The 16,643-nt window shown below is 48.3% G+C and overlaps 1 protein-coding gene across 1 annotated transcript; it reads right to left on the bottom strand.

The window, feature by feature from the left end:
- Positions 1-51: 51 nt before the first annotated feature.
- sltm (SAFB-like, transcription modulator) lies at positions 52-16,553 on the bottom strand. Its single transcript, XM_079736896.1, has 20 exons — positions 16,413-16,553; positions 15,218-15,299; positions 14,811-14,866; positions 12,631-12,658; positions 10,916-11,693; positions 10,269-10,309; positions 10,066-10,175; positions 8,739-8,888; positions 8,331-8,440; positions 8,101-8,252; positions 7,357-7,460; positions 7,177-7,263; positions 6,531-6,673; positions 5,726-5,906; positions 5,215-5,339; positions 4,761-4,940; positions 4,024-4,347; positions 2,659-2,800; positions 1,809-2,002; positions 52-882 (listed from the first exon to the last, which is right to left on the bottom strand). Exons 1-20 carry the CDS (start codon positions 16,545-16,547, stop codon positions 771-773), a joined length of 3,234 nt encoding a protein of 1,077 aa, XP_079593022.1. The 5' UTR covers positions 16,548-16,553; the 3' UTR covers positions 52-770.
- Between the last annotated feature and the right edge of the window lie 90 nt (positions 16,554-16,643).

Genomic DNA, 16,643 nt, shown 5'->3' with positions numbered 1-16,643 from the left:
AAACTATGTTATTTTGTGAATAAAACAGAAACCGTCATCATTTTGCCAATTTTAATACCAAAGATGCATAACTTAAGTTAAGCAGCCTTTTTGATATACGAGATGTGACCGGCAATGAACAGCAAAACAAAAACACTCAATTATGTATAGAATATAAATCGAAATACCTTTACACTAAACTATAGAACAGTTTCAGTTAATTCTTCAACAGCACATGAGAATGTGTAACAAAGACCTCGCTATGAACGTCCTAGTAATGAAACATGTTGACATCCTAGTAATGGAACATGTACACATCCTAGTAATGAAACATGTACACATCCTAGTAAAGAAACATGTGAACACCCTAGTGATGTCACCTGTGAACGTCCTAGTAATGAAACATGTTAACACCCTAGTGATGTCACCTGTGAACGTCCTAGTAATGAAACATGTTAACACCCTAGTGATGTCACCTGTGAACGTCCTAGTAATGAAACATGTGAACATCCTAGTGATGTAACCTGTGAACGTCCTAGTAATGAAACATGTTGACATCCTAGTAATGAAACATGTTAACATCCTAGTAATGAAACATGTTAACATCCTAGTAATGTCCCCTGTGCAGAATCATTGACAGCAGAAAATGTCCGATACTCTTCTATACAAAATGACAGGGTTGAGCAACGTCAACTGGCTAGTTTTAGCAGTTTACAATAGTAAATATAAAAAAAATATTAACTGGAAAGTGTCTCTGGGTCCGAGCGTTCTGATTGGAGGAGGGGGCGCGGCTAGAACCTACGGGGCGCTCCTTTGAAGGGTTTGAAGCCGCCGACGTTCCCGCCGCTGGACAGAGAGTTATTGGTGATCTGCACGATGCGGTTCATACCGGATGAGGAGTGGCTGGGGGGGGAGGAGGAAAGCATTAATACTGGGTGGCCATATGGAATAATGAAGGAATACAAATCCATCTCTTTCAAACACACATTTATCCAGGCCGGATCAGGAGCCATCATATACGTTCTAAAGGCTTCAGTCTATCCACTTTATTTATTAGTAGCACTTTGTAACAAAGATGGCATATTTAATAAGACAAACCACTATAGCAAGACAATCTAAACCATTTTCAAAGTATAGATCGAATATTTAAAACACTAAGTGTGAAGCCAGCCGGTTATCTCTCGGATAGGTTAGGTACCAGTCAGGAGAACCAGTGTTATCTGATCCACATGAAAAGAGGTCGGCCTGTCTGTGTTTACATTTGCAACACTTCTACTTTACCTTCTAGTATTGAAGGTGTAAAAAAACACTACAGAAGTAGGCCAGCTGATCACAGGTCATTTTAAAACCTTTAATTGTCATATAATATAAATGTAGCATCATATCGATCTATCTGTAATACGTCTTTCAAATGCTACAACATGTTGTAATAGCCAATTCAATACAACAATTCAGATTAAAATACAAAAACAAATAATACAATTCTATGCATCGAATAACTACATTAAATGAATACCACATGGACAATCACAACCATAAATGTCCATTATTGAAATAACAACGGTGAACGGCACCCAGTGGAAGCTACAGCCCCCTGCAGGACGGTGAACAGTGATACACCCCCCCTCCCATCAGCTCTTTACTCAATCTCTATACTAGGTTTGTTAACCAGTTAACCAGTGGTCAGGTCATACAGCCGGCCTCTGCCTTGTTCTGATTGGCTGGCTGCTCTCCACAGGATACTGAACGTGGGGGTATGAGTCTCCCCCCCCCCAGCTGTAACCCCTTGAGGTAGAGCAGGGTCTCTCCTGGGCCTGGGGGGGTCTCACCTCGAGTGCTGGGCCATCAGGCTGCCCCGGTGGTCCCCCATCCTGCGCCCGTCCTGGAAGCCCCCGCTCCCCTGGGAGCCCGCGCCCCCGTGCCAGTCCTTCCTGCTGGGGCCCTGGTCTCTGCCCGGGGGGTCTCTGCCCGGGGGGTCTCTGCCGTGCCGCTCCACCACCACCTGGCGGCCCGACCCAAACGCCTGGAGACACAAGCGCACACCCTGGGGTTAATGAAGCCTGTTGGGGAGAGGGGACCTGGAGGTGGGGGTCCACCAGAGCCAGGGGGCCCGACCCCCAGGTCTCCTTCACAGTGTGAGGAGACCTGGAGGTGGGGGTCCATCCCCGAGGCCAACGAACCGCCGGTAGAACACACAGACCCATGTTCAGCATTACTGCCCTTCATTCTTAAACCAGCTCAAGGCGGTCTCGCGTTTGGCTCCTCTCTGATTTGGCGTCCACCTGCCGGCCAAGTTAAAGCCGACAGCCAATGAGAGACTGACTAGAGCCGGCCAAGGGCGGGGCGATTCATCTCATTTTGATCGCGGTTTCAGCGTCAAAAGATCACAGAACTAATATCATTCATCGTTAAATGTTTTATAGAATGTGCAGCTGGGTACACATCTGTACATTATTTTAGATTTGAACATTTTCTTTTTGACCATTTTGTGTGTTTCTTTTAAGGCGAAATATCAAAGTTCTCAGTCACAAAGTGTTTTTTTGGGAGAGACACGCTGAATAAACACATCTTGTTTTCAAACTCAAAAATGACCGTTTGAATAATCGCGATCTCCAATATTGACCAAAATAGTCGTGATCATGATTTTTTTTTCCCGTAACAGAGCAGCGCTTTGCTGACCTGGTCTCCCATCACCATGGCCCTGCCTCCCTCCCGGTCGCTGTAGCCGTGCCTCCCGCGGCTGGTGGCGGCGGCGACGCCCCTCAGGGCGGGGCCTGGGACCTCCCGGGTAGAGCGTTCCGCCCTCATACGCACCGCTCCGCTGGGAACACACAGGGACAGAACGCCGTTAGGAGACAGTGAGCGGGGTAAGGCCAGGGACGGCCGGTGAGAGGACGGCGGGGCGCAGGTGGTCGAGGAGTGGTCCAGTAACCGGAGGGGTGCTGGTTCGAGCCCCGCTCTGACCCCCACCGAGGCGTCCTTGAGCGAGACACTGAACCCCAAACTGCTCCCCATGTGCAGGTTGACAGCTTGCATGTTAGCCTCCGCCATCGGTGTGTGTGTGAGTGATTGACTGGGTGAATGGGAAGTGTGTCATTGTAACGCAGCGTAGCTTGAATGTTATTCTCCCTTGGAAGTCGCTTTGGATAAAAGTGTTGGCTAAACGGCAATGTAAAATGTAAAAGACGGCCTCACTTGCTGTGGATAAGTGTAACCGCTTAATGATCTCAACTTTGAATAAAAATAAAAAGGTCTTCACCAATCAATGCTGGTACTCGATGTTCGCACTTATTGTATGGTGTACGTCCTAGTACTTAAATATTGTACTTTTAGTGGCATCGTACATCATCTTATCCTAGCTATCTGTGTTGTATACGGGGAATGGGTTAACCTAGTGATGGTTAGTGCTTGGCCGTTGGTTCTATGACCATTCTTCTGACTAGTGTTCTTACAGTACGTGGCTCTGGGTAAACGGGTTAACCTAGTGATGGTTAGTGCTTGGCCGTTGGTTCTATGACCATTCTTCTGACTAGTGTTCTTACAGTACGTGGCTCTGGGTAAACGGGTTAACCTAGTGATGGTTAGTGCTTGGCCGTTGGTTCTATGACCATTCTTCTGACTAGTGTTCTTACAGTACGTGGCTCTGGGTAAACGGGTTAACCTAGTGATGGTTAGTGCTTGGCCGTTGGTTCTATGACCATCCTTCTGACTAGTGTTCTTACAGTACGTGGCTCTGGGTAAACGGGTTAACCTAGTGATGGTTAGTGCTTGGCCGTTGGTCCTATGACCGTCCTTCTGACTAGTGTTCTTACAGTACGTGGCTCTGGGTAAACGGGTTAACCTAGTGATGGTTAGTGCTTGGCCGTTGGTTCTATGACCATTCTTCTGACTAGTGTTCTTACAGTACGTGGCTCTGGGTAAACGGGTTAACCTAGTGATGGTTAGTGCTCGGCCGTTGGTCCTATGACCGTCCTTACTGTACAGGGAGGTCCCTAGGGCTCTGGGTAAAGCGTCTCACTGTCACTGTAATAATAATCGGTGTACCGGACGTCCCCCTTGTTGGCGCTGAGGCCGCCGCCACCGTCGTTCTTCCAGCCTCCGTGGCTGCCGCCGTCCCGGGGGGGGCGCGTGTGGGACATCCCGGGCATGGCGGTGCGGGCGGCGGCGGGCCGTTCCGCCATGGCGACGGGCCGCCGCTCGTCGCGGTCCCGGCGGTCCGTGTCGCGGAGGTCGCTCCGCGGGGGCGGTGGCGGCTCGGGGCGGCGCACCGCCTCGAAGCTCTTGGGGTAGCGGTCGAAGCCGGACGCCTCCCGGTGGGGGGCGGGGCGGCTCTTCTTGGCCTCGGGCTCGCCGTCGAAGCGGCTCCGCCTGCAGGGGGGGGGGAGACAGGGAGAGGGTCACAGGACGGACGGACTCCAGGTTTACAACGGTTAGAGCGGCCTGGAACGGGGGTCAGGAGGTCACCTCATCGGGAGAGCACGGAGAACGAGGACGCTAGGAGGTCCTAAAAGGATTCAGACCTGAGTGCAACATGACCGCGTTAATGAGGAAGTTATTAACTACATCTCAGGTCATCTTAACTAGATCCCGGACCATCCTATCTGATCCCGGGTCATGGCCACTGATCCCGGGTCATGGTCACTGATCCCGGGTCATGGCCACTGATCCCGGGTCATGGCCACTGATCCCGGGTCATGGTCACTGATCCCGGGTCATGGCCACTGATCCCGGGTCATGGTCACTGATCCCGGGTCATAGCCACTGATCCCGGGTGCTCGTACCGGTCGAAGCCGGCGGGCTGCGCGGCGGCGGGCTCCTGGAAGCGGCCTCGGTCGCGGGCGGTGGAGGTGAAGTTGGTGAAGCGGTTCTGCTGCCGGCTGTACTCCGCCCCCCCGCCCAGACGCGGCTCCGACTCGGGCGCCATCTTCTTCCCGCCGTTCCAGTAGGAGTCGTCTCTGCGGCTGAGAGGGTAAAGACGCGCACATCAAGGTCTGTCTCTCTAAAGCTACAGCCCTCCGTCTCTGGAAGGTAACTGGGGGGGGCAGGACTCTGCATAAACAAGGACCCATGGTCCCACCGGTCGGTCACAGCTTTAACTTGTAGGTAGTAACTTAGATTAAAGTAAACACTTTGCGAAAGGGGTAGGGGGGGGAACTATCTAACAGATGTGTGTCGTTTCCTGGCTGGAGAGCAATGGTTAGTTTGTAGTCAACAGAGCGGCTGAGGCCGGTGTACCCGTGCTCCACGTCGCGCCCCCTCTTCAGGTTGTTCCTCTTCTCCTGCTCGTAGCGCAGCTGTTCCTGCTGACGCCTCAGCTCCTCCCGCTCGCGGGCCAGACGCTCCGCCTCCTTACGCCGTTCCTGACGCACAAGTCACACGTTCAGAACACCAGTGCACCGCTCTCCACCGTGGCCGCTTGTTGTGGTTCTACACACCAGGCCTGGGCGATGACTCGGGTTTGGATCGCTGTTTCGGTTTTAGCGTCAAACGATCACAAAACTAATATAAGTCGAGTTTGATTCATTTATTTATTTTCATTAAATGTTTTATAGGGAGTGCAGAATGGCTGGATACATATCTGTACATTATTTTAGATTTAAACATTTTCTTTTTGACCATTTTGTGTATGTGTTTAAGGGTAGAGACAGGCTGCATAAATACATCATGTTTTCAAACTCAAAAATAATCGCCATAATCGAGCCTCCAACACACCTGATCAGAGCGGAGAGGTGGGCGTCGCCGTTACCTGCTCGATGCGGATCCGCTCCCGTTCCAGCCTCTCCCGCTCCATGCGCTCCCGCTCCAGCTTCTGTCTCTCCATCTCCAGCCGCTGCCGCTCCCGGAGAAGGTTCTCCCGCTCCTCGCGCTCCCGCAGGAGACGGATGCGCTCTCGCTCCCGGCGTTCCCGCTCGGCGATCTCGCGGCGCCTGGACGTCGGAGAACAGTTAATCAATATGGGAACAGTTCATCAATATGGGAACAGTTCATCAATATGGGAACAGTTCATCAATATGGGAACAGTTCATCAATATGGGAACGGTTCATCAATATGGGAACAGTTCATCAATATGGGAACAGTTCATCAATATGGGAACAGTTCATCAATATGGGAACAGTTAATCAATATGGGAACAGTTCATCAACGTGGGAACACGCAATCAACATGGGAACGCGTGCAAGGACTAAAACAACGTCTGCGTATAAAGGACCAGGAATACAAGGAATAAAGGAAACGAATATGGGTACAGAAAGGACTACCAGTTCTTTTCCAATACTCAATATCCCTGAAAGGCGGTTACATTTAGACACAGCCACCCGCCTTACGCACTTATTGCATGTCGTACGTCCTGGCACTTAAACTAGAACTTAGCATGGTGAAGCATCTTATCCTAGCGGTCTCTGTTGGATACGGGGAACGGGTTAACCTGTTGAATGTTGGTGCTTGGTTCTATGAACATCCTCACTGTACCGACAGCGATATATGGCGTTTCTCTTCTGACAAATGTCCTGGTGGTGGCTTTGGATGAGAGCGTCTGGTTGTAACGGCGTACCTGCGTAGCTCCAGGGCCCGTCGCACCCTTTCCAGACGGACCACCCTCTCCCTCATCCTCTGCTCCTTCATCTTCTCAAAGGGGAGGATCTCGTTGTGGCCCTCCTTGTTGAAGAACGGCCGCCTCTCCTTCATCATCTGGAACTAGAGGGGGGGAACGCAGGACGAATCAAAACCTTTGCTCCCGTCAAACACGACGGGTCAGGGGTCGAGGCTGGAGATGTTCCGATACCGTTTTACCCTGCCCGATTTCCGAACTTGAGTATCGGCCGATACGGAGTATCAACCGAGTATAAATCTAGCTTTGTATCTACTAATAGCACTTGATTGAAGGGTTCTCTTGCGATGACAGCAATGTAAAGTCGGTTCACTTACTGTCTACCCTTTCTTTTTTTATGGATTAACAATAATACATTAATATTCTGTTTGTGTTATTGCATCCTTGTTTTTCCGACTTGGTAGCGCGTTACCACGTAGTGTCGGAGACGTTGCTTTACCGATGCCGAAATTTCCACCGGTAAACGAGCTGGTCATACGATGGCATGGGATTCGGCGCATAGACTTCAGTACCCTGATAACCGATCGGAGGAATTCCTGACACTGGTATCGGAAACAACTCTAGTAGAGGCAAGAGAAAGGAAAAGAACCTCTTCCGGTGGGATGAGCCATCTGGGATGTCTCTGCTGCGGATGTGGATGCTGATGCTGCTGCATGTTCATGTGAGGAAACCCAGGCTGAGGAAAAGGGCGTCCATATCATTAGTAAACATGAATCAGTTGAGGAACGGCAGCTAGGCCAACACTGAGGGGACGTCTTGAGCAGGTTACCCGATCAAACTGTCTACCGCCCCGTCTGAAGGGCTGTCGCATCTTGTTGAAGTGAGGAGGACCTCTGTTATGAGCGAAGGGCAGAACTCCAGGGCTCTTGGATCCTGTGAATGTAAATACATAGAGATAAGTCAGTACAACGCCGCCCTCTGGTCTCTTTACAAGTTACACCACCAACAATTGATCGATCCCTCGATCAACAATTGATCGATCCCTCCGCTCAACTACCTCAGCTGGACGTCTGGTACCGCCATCGCTAAGAGCAACCAAAGGTCGATCAGCAAAGTCACAACTTTTCTCTGTTTTGGGACCTCAGTGGTGGAACGAGCTCCCTACCGATGTCAGGACCGCAGAGTCGCTCACCAGATTCCGCAAAAGACTCAAAACTCACCTGTTCAGAGTTCATCTCGACTCTGCATAGAAACCAATGCACAGCCACCATTGAATGTTGTACGTCCTGGCACTTGTACATTACACTTATTCAAGGTACTTAATTGTGTAGCATCTACAGTAGCTGCTATCGCTGCTTTACACAGGGAATGGGTTAGCCTAGCGATTGTAATACTTGCACTTGGTTCTATGAACGTCTTTACTGTACCGACAGCGATATATTGTTTCACTTCTTATGACAAATGTACTTATTGTAACAAATGCACTTATTGTAAGTCGCTTTGGATAAAAGCGTCTGCTAAATGCCCTAAATGTAAATGTAAATGTAAAACAATTGAAACAACCCAGACGTACGTATATGCTTCTTGTCGTCTTTCTTCTCTTGGACCACAGTGGACGAGTGAACCTCTACTTTGTCATTTTTGGCGTCGGGTTTTTTAGACACGTCTTTGTTGTCTTTTTCTGAAGGTTTGTCCGTCTTCTTGTCATCTTTCTTGGGCAGCGTTCTGTGAAACAATGACAGGTTATCGTCTGCTCCAACAGTGATCAGTTCATCCAGCTGATGGTCATCATCTTCCACCCACTTGCTCGTCTTGGATCCGGTGAACGTTCGCTTCTCGCTGGATTTGATTGACGTCATTTTTTCCTCCACTTCCTTTTTCCCTGCCTCTTTCTTGAATGGATCACTTTTAACCTTTAGGAAGGGCGGAGAAGGAGATGGTGAGCTGGAGAGTAAACTCGGCTTGAAGGAAAACAATCGGGACATGGGGTAAAAAAAATTTAGATTCTTTAACAATTTTTCGACTTTCTGAAGAGAATAGCTGTTTTATTCCATTTTTTTTTTTAACAGGTGACACTTTTATCCGAAACCACGAGTGAGTTCGGAATGTCTCAAAATGCACCGTGTCCCTAATAAAGAGGCGTCCCTCTCTGTGCTCAACGGCGGTGCGATCTCTGGGTCAGACCACCCTACAGGGGGCCTTCTCGCTCACCCTCTCCACGTAGATCTGCTGCCCGTGGAGCTCAGTGCGGTCCAGGTGGGAGATGCAGCGCACCACCTCCGTGCTGGAGGACATGGTGACCAGGCCGTAGCACTTGGACCCGGGGCTGCGTGCGTTGGTGACCACTTTAGCACTGAACACCTGTTGGTGATAAGCAGAGGTTTGAGACGGACCTCATGTCCCCGAGCCTCTAGCAAGGCTTAGGTGATGGTCATACGGCAGGCCGGTGCAGCCCTGCGATACGCTACTGATTAAGGTCTATGGAAATGGCATCGTGTTGATTAAAGGATTTGGTTTGTGAAGACCCCCGGTTAATGGTTGACATTTTCTTTTCCGCGTGTCCGTCCCTAAGAGGAGACGTAATACCGAGGTCAGAAAAGATCCCAGGGCACTTATCGCAAAGAGTTGGGGTTTCCCCCGGTGTCCTGGCTAAAACCTGCCCCACCAGGCTCGTTCAATCTGGCCCCCTAATCATCCTCCTGTATAATTAGCCGACTCATTAATTCCCTCACTCTCCACCTCAAGCTGGTGTGTGGTGAGCGTTCTGGAGCAGATTGGCTGCCGTGCATCAGCCAAGTGGGTGCTACACACTGGTGGTGGTGAGTGGGGTCCGACCCTTCACTGTAAAGCGTCTTTGAGTGTCTAGAGAGCGCTATGTATTTCAATCACTTAATTAATATTATTTTATCTGTCAATTTTTGTTCAACTCCTCATGTGTAATCTTCCATTTAACTGTGTTTATCATAGACTTGGAAACTGAGGCAGGAGCAACAATTCTATGTGAAGATAGTGTCATTACAGGCAGTCGGATTAGCTTGATTGCAGAGAAACCTTTTGGTAAATGGCTTGGGTCAGTGTAGATGGGGGTGTTTTTAGAGGGGACATCTCATACCACCAGGTGTGAGTGTGATTAGCCATTACATCACAGGTGGGCGTGTCCATCTAGATGTGTGACGGATAGATGGACACGCCAACCAACCTGTGATGTCACAATTTTCAAACCTGCTTGTAATGGCTAATCACACTCACACCTGGTGGTATGAGATGTCCCCTTTAAATGTTCTGGTGAGCATGGTGGTGGATTTTGGATATAGCTGAGCAGCAATGGAAGCTGCTAAACACTCATTTGGAATATGATGGCTCACAAAGATCCCAGGTCAGAACACGCCTAGCGCGATAAGGGGTAAGTTGGAACAAAACTCAGCAACTAACCTGTGGTCTTAAACTGGCAAAACCCTTTGAACATGACAATATTCAACATAGCTGGGCATGAGTTATACAATATATAACCTAAACTTAAAACAAAGTTAGACTTTACCTTTCCATATTTTCCAAACAGGTTCTTTAGATCAGCTGCCTTTGTGTTTGATGAAAGGCCACTGACCCACACGTTACGAGAAGAGCTGCTGGCACTACTGCTGAGACCACCTACACAGACATCCAGGGAAAGTTTAGGCACAGTCCTTCTCCAAAACCAATGTACACGGATGTTAATAATTATGTATCTTGGTTGCCATTTACCTTTATCATCTTTTGCTTTTCCATCTCTGTCTCTTGAAGAGCTACAAGGTAAATTAAAATACAAACAAAACAAAAAAACAATACAAATACAGTGAATACTATTAAAATGTAATCCCTGCGGGAAACCATTTGCACAAGACCCATGGAACGAGACACAGCACGGAACACAGTCGAAGAAGAAAAAAGGTCTTCATGGCGTGGGTTTGGATAATTCTGTGACAGGCTTCCTTCATTGCTTTTCCACTGGTGAGATGGATCAGGTTGTCAGCCAATTTATTCCCTTTGATCAATGTGAGTCTTCAGAAGTATGAGGTACTTCACAGCAAATCTTTCCTGACCCCCAGAAAAAATATTTTTCACCTCAGGTACTACTACTTTTACAATGCCTCGTGAAGGAACTGGAAAAGGCATTAAAAGTGACGGAAAGACGACAGTAACAGTGGGGGTTTCCTCTCCTGGTTATGGCCACAACTTAAACCAACTTCAAGGAATAAATTAAAGCAGTAATTGGCAGGGTTAGGTACATCAGTGGACATTCCCCTTATGGAAAAGGGAAAAAAAAAAATCTTGAGGCTACCCACAATGCTGTGTTCCTATTGCGCTGGGACGTGGTAGTAGTATCAAAGAACTGACATAGAAAGACAAACCTCTTTGCTTGACCTGACGCCCCCGTAGTGGAGGGGCCTTTCTTCCCAGAATCCTTCTCTTTGTCTCCCGTTTCAGCTTTCTTCAGGGTGTCTCGGCCCTCCTTCTTCGTGGGGTCAGCCTTGGATCCGGCCTCGTTCTTACCCTCCTTGTGGCCCCCTGACTCTTCGGTGTTCAGGTCATCATCGTCGTCGTCGTCGTCATCATCATCGTGGCCCGTGGGTCCAGAGGGGACCAGGTGGTCGTCAGAGCTCTTGTTGGGATCTGGAAGTTTGACATGTTTACCTGTCTCCAGGAGGTCGTCCCCATCCACGTCCAGCGTGATGGCGTCTTCGTTGGGGATCGACACGGACAGGTGATCGTCCTCAGCTTCTTTGGAGGAGTCCATTGCTTCCGCCGACGTCTCTGCCGCTTCCGTCTCTACCTCTGCGTCGACGTCGGCCTCTGGATCGGCCTCGAGCTCTGGCTCCGAGTCGGCCTCGAGCAGCACCACAGCCTCTGGCTCCGGTGAGGCCGCGGGCTCAGCCTCCGCCTCGGGCTCCGTCTCCGCCTCGGGCTCCGTCTCCGCCTCGGGCTCCCTCTCCACCACAGGCTGGGGCTCGACCGATGTCTCATCGGCCTGGATTGAGGCCTCTGTCGTGGGCTCGGTGTCAACGCCGTCCTCGGTCGGGGGCCGGGCCTCGCCGGAGGCCTCCTGCCCGGCCTCAGGCGCGGCCGGGCTGGCCTCGCACGGCGCTGGCTTAGATTTTTCATGAGCAACTTCCTCTGTTTCTGTTACATCTGAGGGATTTAATGAGGATAAACATGGCAAAAAAAATAACTTTTTAACATCGACATGGGTGTATGACACTTCACCTAGAAAGTAGAACACAAAGCAAATCAGGGATTAGCTGTCGTCGAGGGGCTGGGCCGCACAGGAGGAACAGAAACATGCGCTGAAGGCTGAGGCCCTGTTCTTCCATCCTTCACTCCCCGAAGAGCCAGTCACTATTCATACGGCTGGATTTGCCATCCCGGTGGCGTCTCCTGACATCTGGAACTTCTTCAGGTGGACCTCGGGTTCACAAGGCGTGTGAGTGGGGGTGGGGAGAGGCGTCTATCCGTCCATCAGTCATTTCTTCCACAATGACAACCCATCTCCCCATGCATGGTGGTCAGTCTACAAGTCATCTTACGCCAAATCATCTGGGAAACTGCCATGGCGTCACATAACGAGGGTCGTCAATGTCCGTCTTGGCCATCAGATCATTCAGCCTTTAGGAGAGCAACTCCAGTCTTGAAATCCACACCAATGTGTAAGGCCCAGTCCAGTGTTGGCCTCAGAGCTTGACGTCTTTGCCAAGTCCCAGTCCGAAGCGTTGCGTTATAGAGGGTGAACATCAGGCAGCTCCTTCGATGGGGTCGCAGTAGAAAGAAGTAGCTTGGTGTGTTCACTCATAGGGACTCGAAAACTGCATCTTTACAAAAAACAATGCAGCGCATGGCCATTAGGCGGCCCCACATGTTGCCATTGCTTTCCGATCGTAGACGGCCCTTTACAGAAACGCAGCAGTGTTTGTAATGTGGACATGGGTCCTCTGTGCACCGTTAACTTGTGATCCAGTTAGCAAGGAAACGGTAGACGCATGTGTATTCCATGCAGGTTTCTGTGGCTTTATAGAAGGAGGGCTACCTTGGAAGAAAATGTTAAGATACCTCGCTGAGCGTCCACACATACCTTTCTCAGATTCGTCTTCTTCAGTGTCCTGAAAACACAAAAGACCCAAATTAAGCATTTCATTAAAGTAGTTAATCGCTTCACCTTCCTGCAGAGTTTGGGTCAAATCTGCCCCATTATCCTTTTTCCTAAATCATGATAATGATGTATTTGTATAGCCCTTAACCACAGTTACAGGGTCAAAGGGAATAACTATATATGTATTATACAGTGGGGCAAAAAAGTATTTAGTCAGCCACCAATTGTGCAAGTTCTCCCACTTAAAAAGACGAGAGAGGCCTGTAATTTTCATCATAGGTAAACCTCAGCTATAAGAGACAAAATGAAAAAAAAAATCCAGAAAATCACATTGTCTGATTTTTTAAGAATTTATTTGCAAATTATGGTGGAAAATAAGTATTTGGTCACCTACAAACCAGCAAGATTTCTGGCTGTCACAGACCTGTAACTTCTTAAGATGCTCCTCTGTCCTCCACTTGTTACCTGTATTAATGGCACCTGTTTGAACTCCTTATCAGTATAAAAGACACCTGTCCACAACCTCAAACAGTCACACTCCAAACTCCACTATGGCCAAGACCAAAGAGCTGTCAAAGGACACCAGAAACACAATTGTAGACCTGCACCAGGCTGGGAAGTCTGAATCTGCAATAGGTAAGCAGCTTGGTGTGAAGAAATCAACTGTGGGAGCAATTATTAGGAAATGGAATACATACAAGACCACTGATAATCTCCCTCGATCTGGGGCTCCACGCAAGATCTCACCCTGTGGGCTCAAAATGATCACAAGAACGGTGAACAAAAATCCCAGAACCACACGGAGGGACCTAGTGAATGACCTCCAGAGAGCTGGGACCAAAGTAACAAAGGCTACCATCACTAACACACTACGCCGCCAGGGACTCAAATCCTGCAGTGCCAGACGTGTCGCCCTGCTAAAGCCAGTGCATGTCCGGGCCCGTTTGAAGTTTGCTAGAGAGCATTTGGATGATCCAGAACAGGATTGGGAGAATGTCATATGGTCAGATGAAACCAAAATAGAACTTTTTGGTAAAAACTCAACTCATCGTGTTTGGAGGACAAAGAATGCTGAGTTGCATCCAAAGAACACCATACCTACAGTGAAGCATGGGGGTGGAAACATCATGCTTTGGGGCTGTTTTTCTCCCAAGGGACCAGGACGTCTGATCCGTGACGGAAAGAATGAATGGGGCCATGTATCGTGAGATTTTGAGTGAAAACCTCCTTCCATCAGCAAGGGCACTGAAGATGAAACGTGGCTGGGTCTTTCAGCATGACAATGACCCCAAACACACCGCCCGGGCAACGAAGGAGTGGCTTTGTAAGAAGCATTTCAAGGTCCTGGAGTGGCCTAGCCAGTCTCCAGATCTCAACCCCATAGAAAATCTTTGGAGGGAGTTGAAAGCCTGTGTTGCCCAGCGAAGGCCCAAAAACATCACTGCTCTAGAGGAGATCTGCATGGAGGAATGGGCCAAAATACCAGCAGCAGTGTGTGAAAACCTTGTAAAGACTTACAGAAAACGTTTGACCTCTGTCATTGCCAACAAAGGGCATGAAACAAAGTATTGAGATGACGTTTTGTTATTGACCAAATACTTATTTTCCACCATAATTTGCAAATAAATTCTTTAAAAATCAGACAATGTGATTTTCTAGATTTTTTTTTTTTCATTTTGTCTCTCATAGCTGAGGTATACCTATGATGAAAATTACAGGCCTCTCTCATCTTTTTAAGTGGGAGAACTTGCACAATTGGTGGCTGACTAAATACTTTTTTGCCCCACTGTATGTCCTGTTGTGTTTATCCTCTGATTGCCTAACAATGGCTGATCTCTGCCTTCATGTATTTCCGTGGTAAAGTGTGCCTGAATGACTGCCATAGGAAACATAAGGTTCATCCAGAAGAGGGAAAGCACATGCGCCCCATAGGTTTGAACAAGTTCTCCTTGTATAAAAGATGGCTCTATCCTAGATGAAAAACAATCGCATCATTTACAATCACATGCGTCCGTTGCAGCTACGCTAAATGTGCCATTTTCCGCTACACAGCATGTCGCATTGTTGAACGGTTCGGGTCTAATCAGGATGACACGGGTCCTTGATAAGGCAGAATGACATTAGAAAAACATATTTGCCAGATACAAGTACTGCAGGCTAACCTTGGCACAGGAGTCGTCATCCAGAATATTGTCAGAGTCTGATTCCATTTTCTTTCCTACAAAAAAAAATAGAAATACATTCAGTGGCAAGATTAAATGGCTGGGAAGAAAAACGTACCGTTACAACTCAGTTTAAACCAAGGGGCAGAATACCCTGGCACAGGTGAGTCTCTGAAAAATGAATACAAGTTGTTTTTTTTATAATTGTTGGAAATTATACTTTGCAAATGTCACCCAAAATACACTTTAAATCCGTCCACTCAGGTCTCTAGAGGAACTGTTTGGTGGAGTGTGGCTAAAACATAGAACTTAACACCTGGTTTCTCTACATTACATTAGAAACAGTGACAACAAGTGCAACAGGCACTAGAAGGCCCCCAGGTTTGAGACACTAGGTTAAACCTTACCTTTAGGCTTCTTCCTCGTGGGTGGATCTGCAGCCAGTGGGATCTCCACGTTGCCTGGTTCGCCGCCTTCATCTTCCACAGCCTAAAGAGTGACAGTATCAGAGGCTGGGTCCACACAAGGCCGGGGGGGCCACCGCAGTGAGGTTTATTAACATAGCTGGTGTCACGGCGAAACCAGGAGAAGCCCTACACATCAAAATGACCAGTTAGACCTACTGGTATTACTGTGAGCCCATAGATACCAAACTGACCAGTAAGACCTACTGGTATTACTGTGAGCCCATAGATACCAAACTGACCAGTTAGACCTACTGGTATTACTGTGAGCCCATAGATACCAAACTGACTAGTAAGACCTACTGGTAATACTGGTATTACTGTGAGCCCATAGATACCAAACTGACTAGTAAGACCTACTGGTAATACTGGTATTACTGTGAGCCCATAGATACCAAACTGACTAGTAAGACCTACTGGTAATACTGGTATTACTGTGAGCCATAGATACCAAACTGACCAGTAAGACCTACTAGTAGTATTACTGTAGGCCCATACATAACAAACTGACCAGTTAGAACTACTGGTATTACCGTAGGCCCATACATAACAAACTGACCAGTTACACTCACTGGTATTACTGTGAGCCCATAGATACCAAACTGACTAGTAAGACCTACTGGTAATACTGGTGATTCCAAACTGACCAGTTAGAACTACTGGTATAACCGTAGGCCCATACATAACAAACTGACCAGTTAGAACTACTGGTAATACTGGTGATACCAAACTGACCAGTTAGAACTACTGGTATTACTGTGGGCCCATTGATACCAAACTGACTAGTTAGACCTGCTGTTATTACTGTAGGCCCATAGATAACAAACTGACCAGTTAGACCTACTGGTATTATTGTGGGCCCATACATAACGAACTGACCAGTTACACTCACTGGTATTACTGGTAGAATGGCTAAACGGCTTATTAATTATGCAACAATGTAGTTTTATAATTTATGCAATCCAATCTAATAACTTGCATACAAGCACACCTGCACGAAGTGAACCAAACGACAATAATAACAAAATAACAGCTAGCCGAGTGCTGCTAGCCCAGCGCTGCTACTTAGCAGCGTTCGGCTAGCAAGGTTGCAGGCGGTCGATAACCGCACGCATGCGACCCCTGACCCGCTCCGTACCTGTTTCAACCGGGCGATCAGGACACTCTTAACCCCGGAGCAGTCTAAAGATCTTCGTTTAAGCTCAGACTTCAGATCAATTACTCGTAATTCGACTATTTTCTTGGACTCCGTGGAAATGGCACCCGACGCCATTTTATCATCTCACCGCACAAGTGTTTTTGTGACCGCGCGCATGCGCATATGTAAGTCGATCGACTGAAGCGTGCGCGCGCGCTTTCGTTCTACAAG

The sequence above is a fragment of the Pollachius pollachius genome (genome assembly GCF_949987615.1).
Source record: "Pollachius pollachius genome assembly, chromosome: 5".
Lineage (NCBI taxonomy): Eukaryota > Metazoa > Chordata > Actinopteri > Gadiformes > Gadidae > Pollachius > Pollachius pollachius.
Note: the sequence above shows the minus strand (reverse complement) of the source record. Positions and strands in the feature narration are given on the sequence as shown.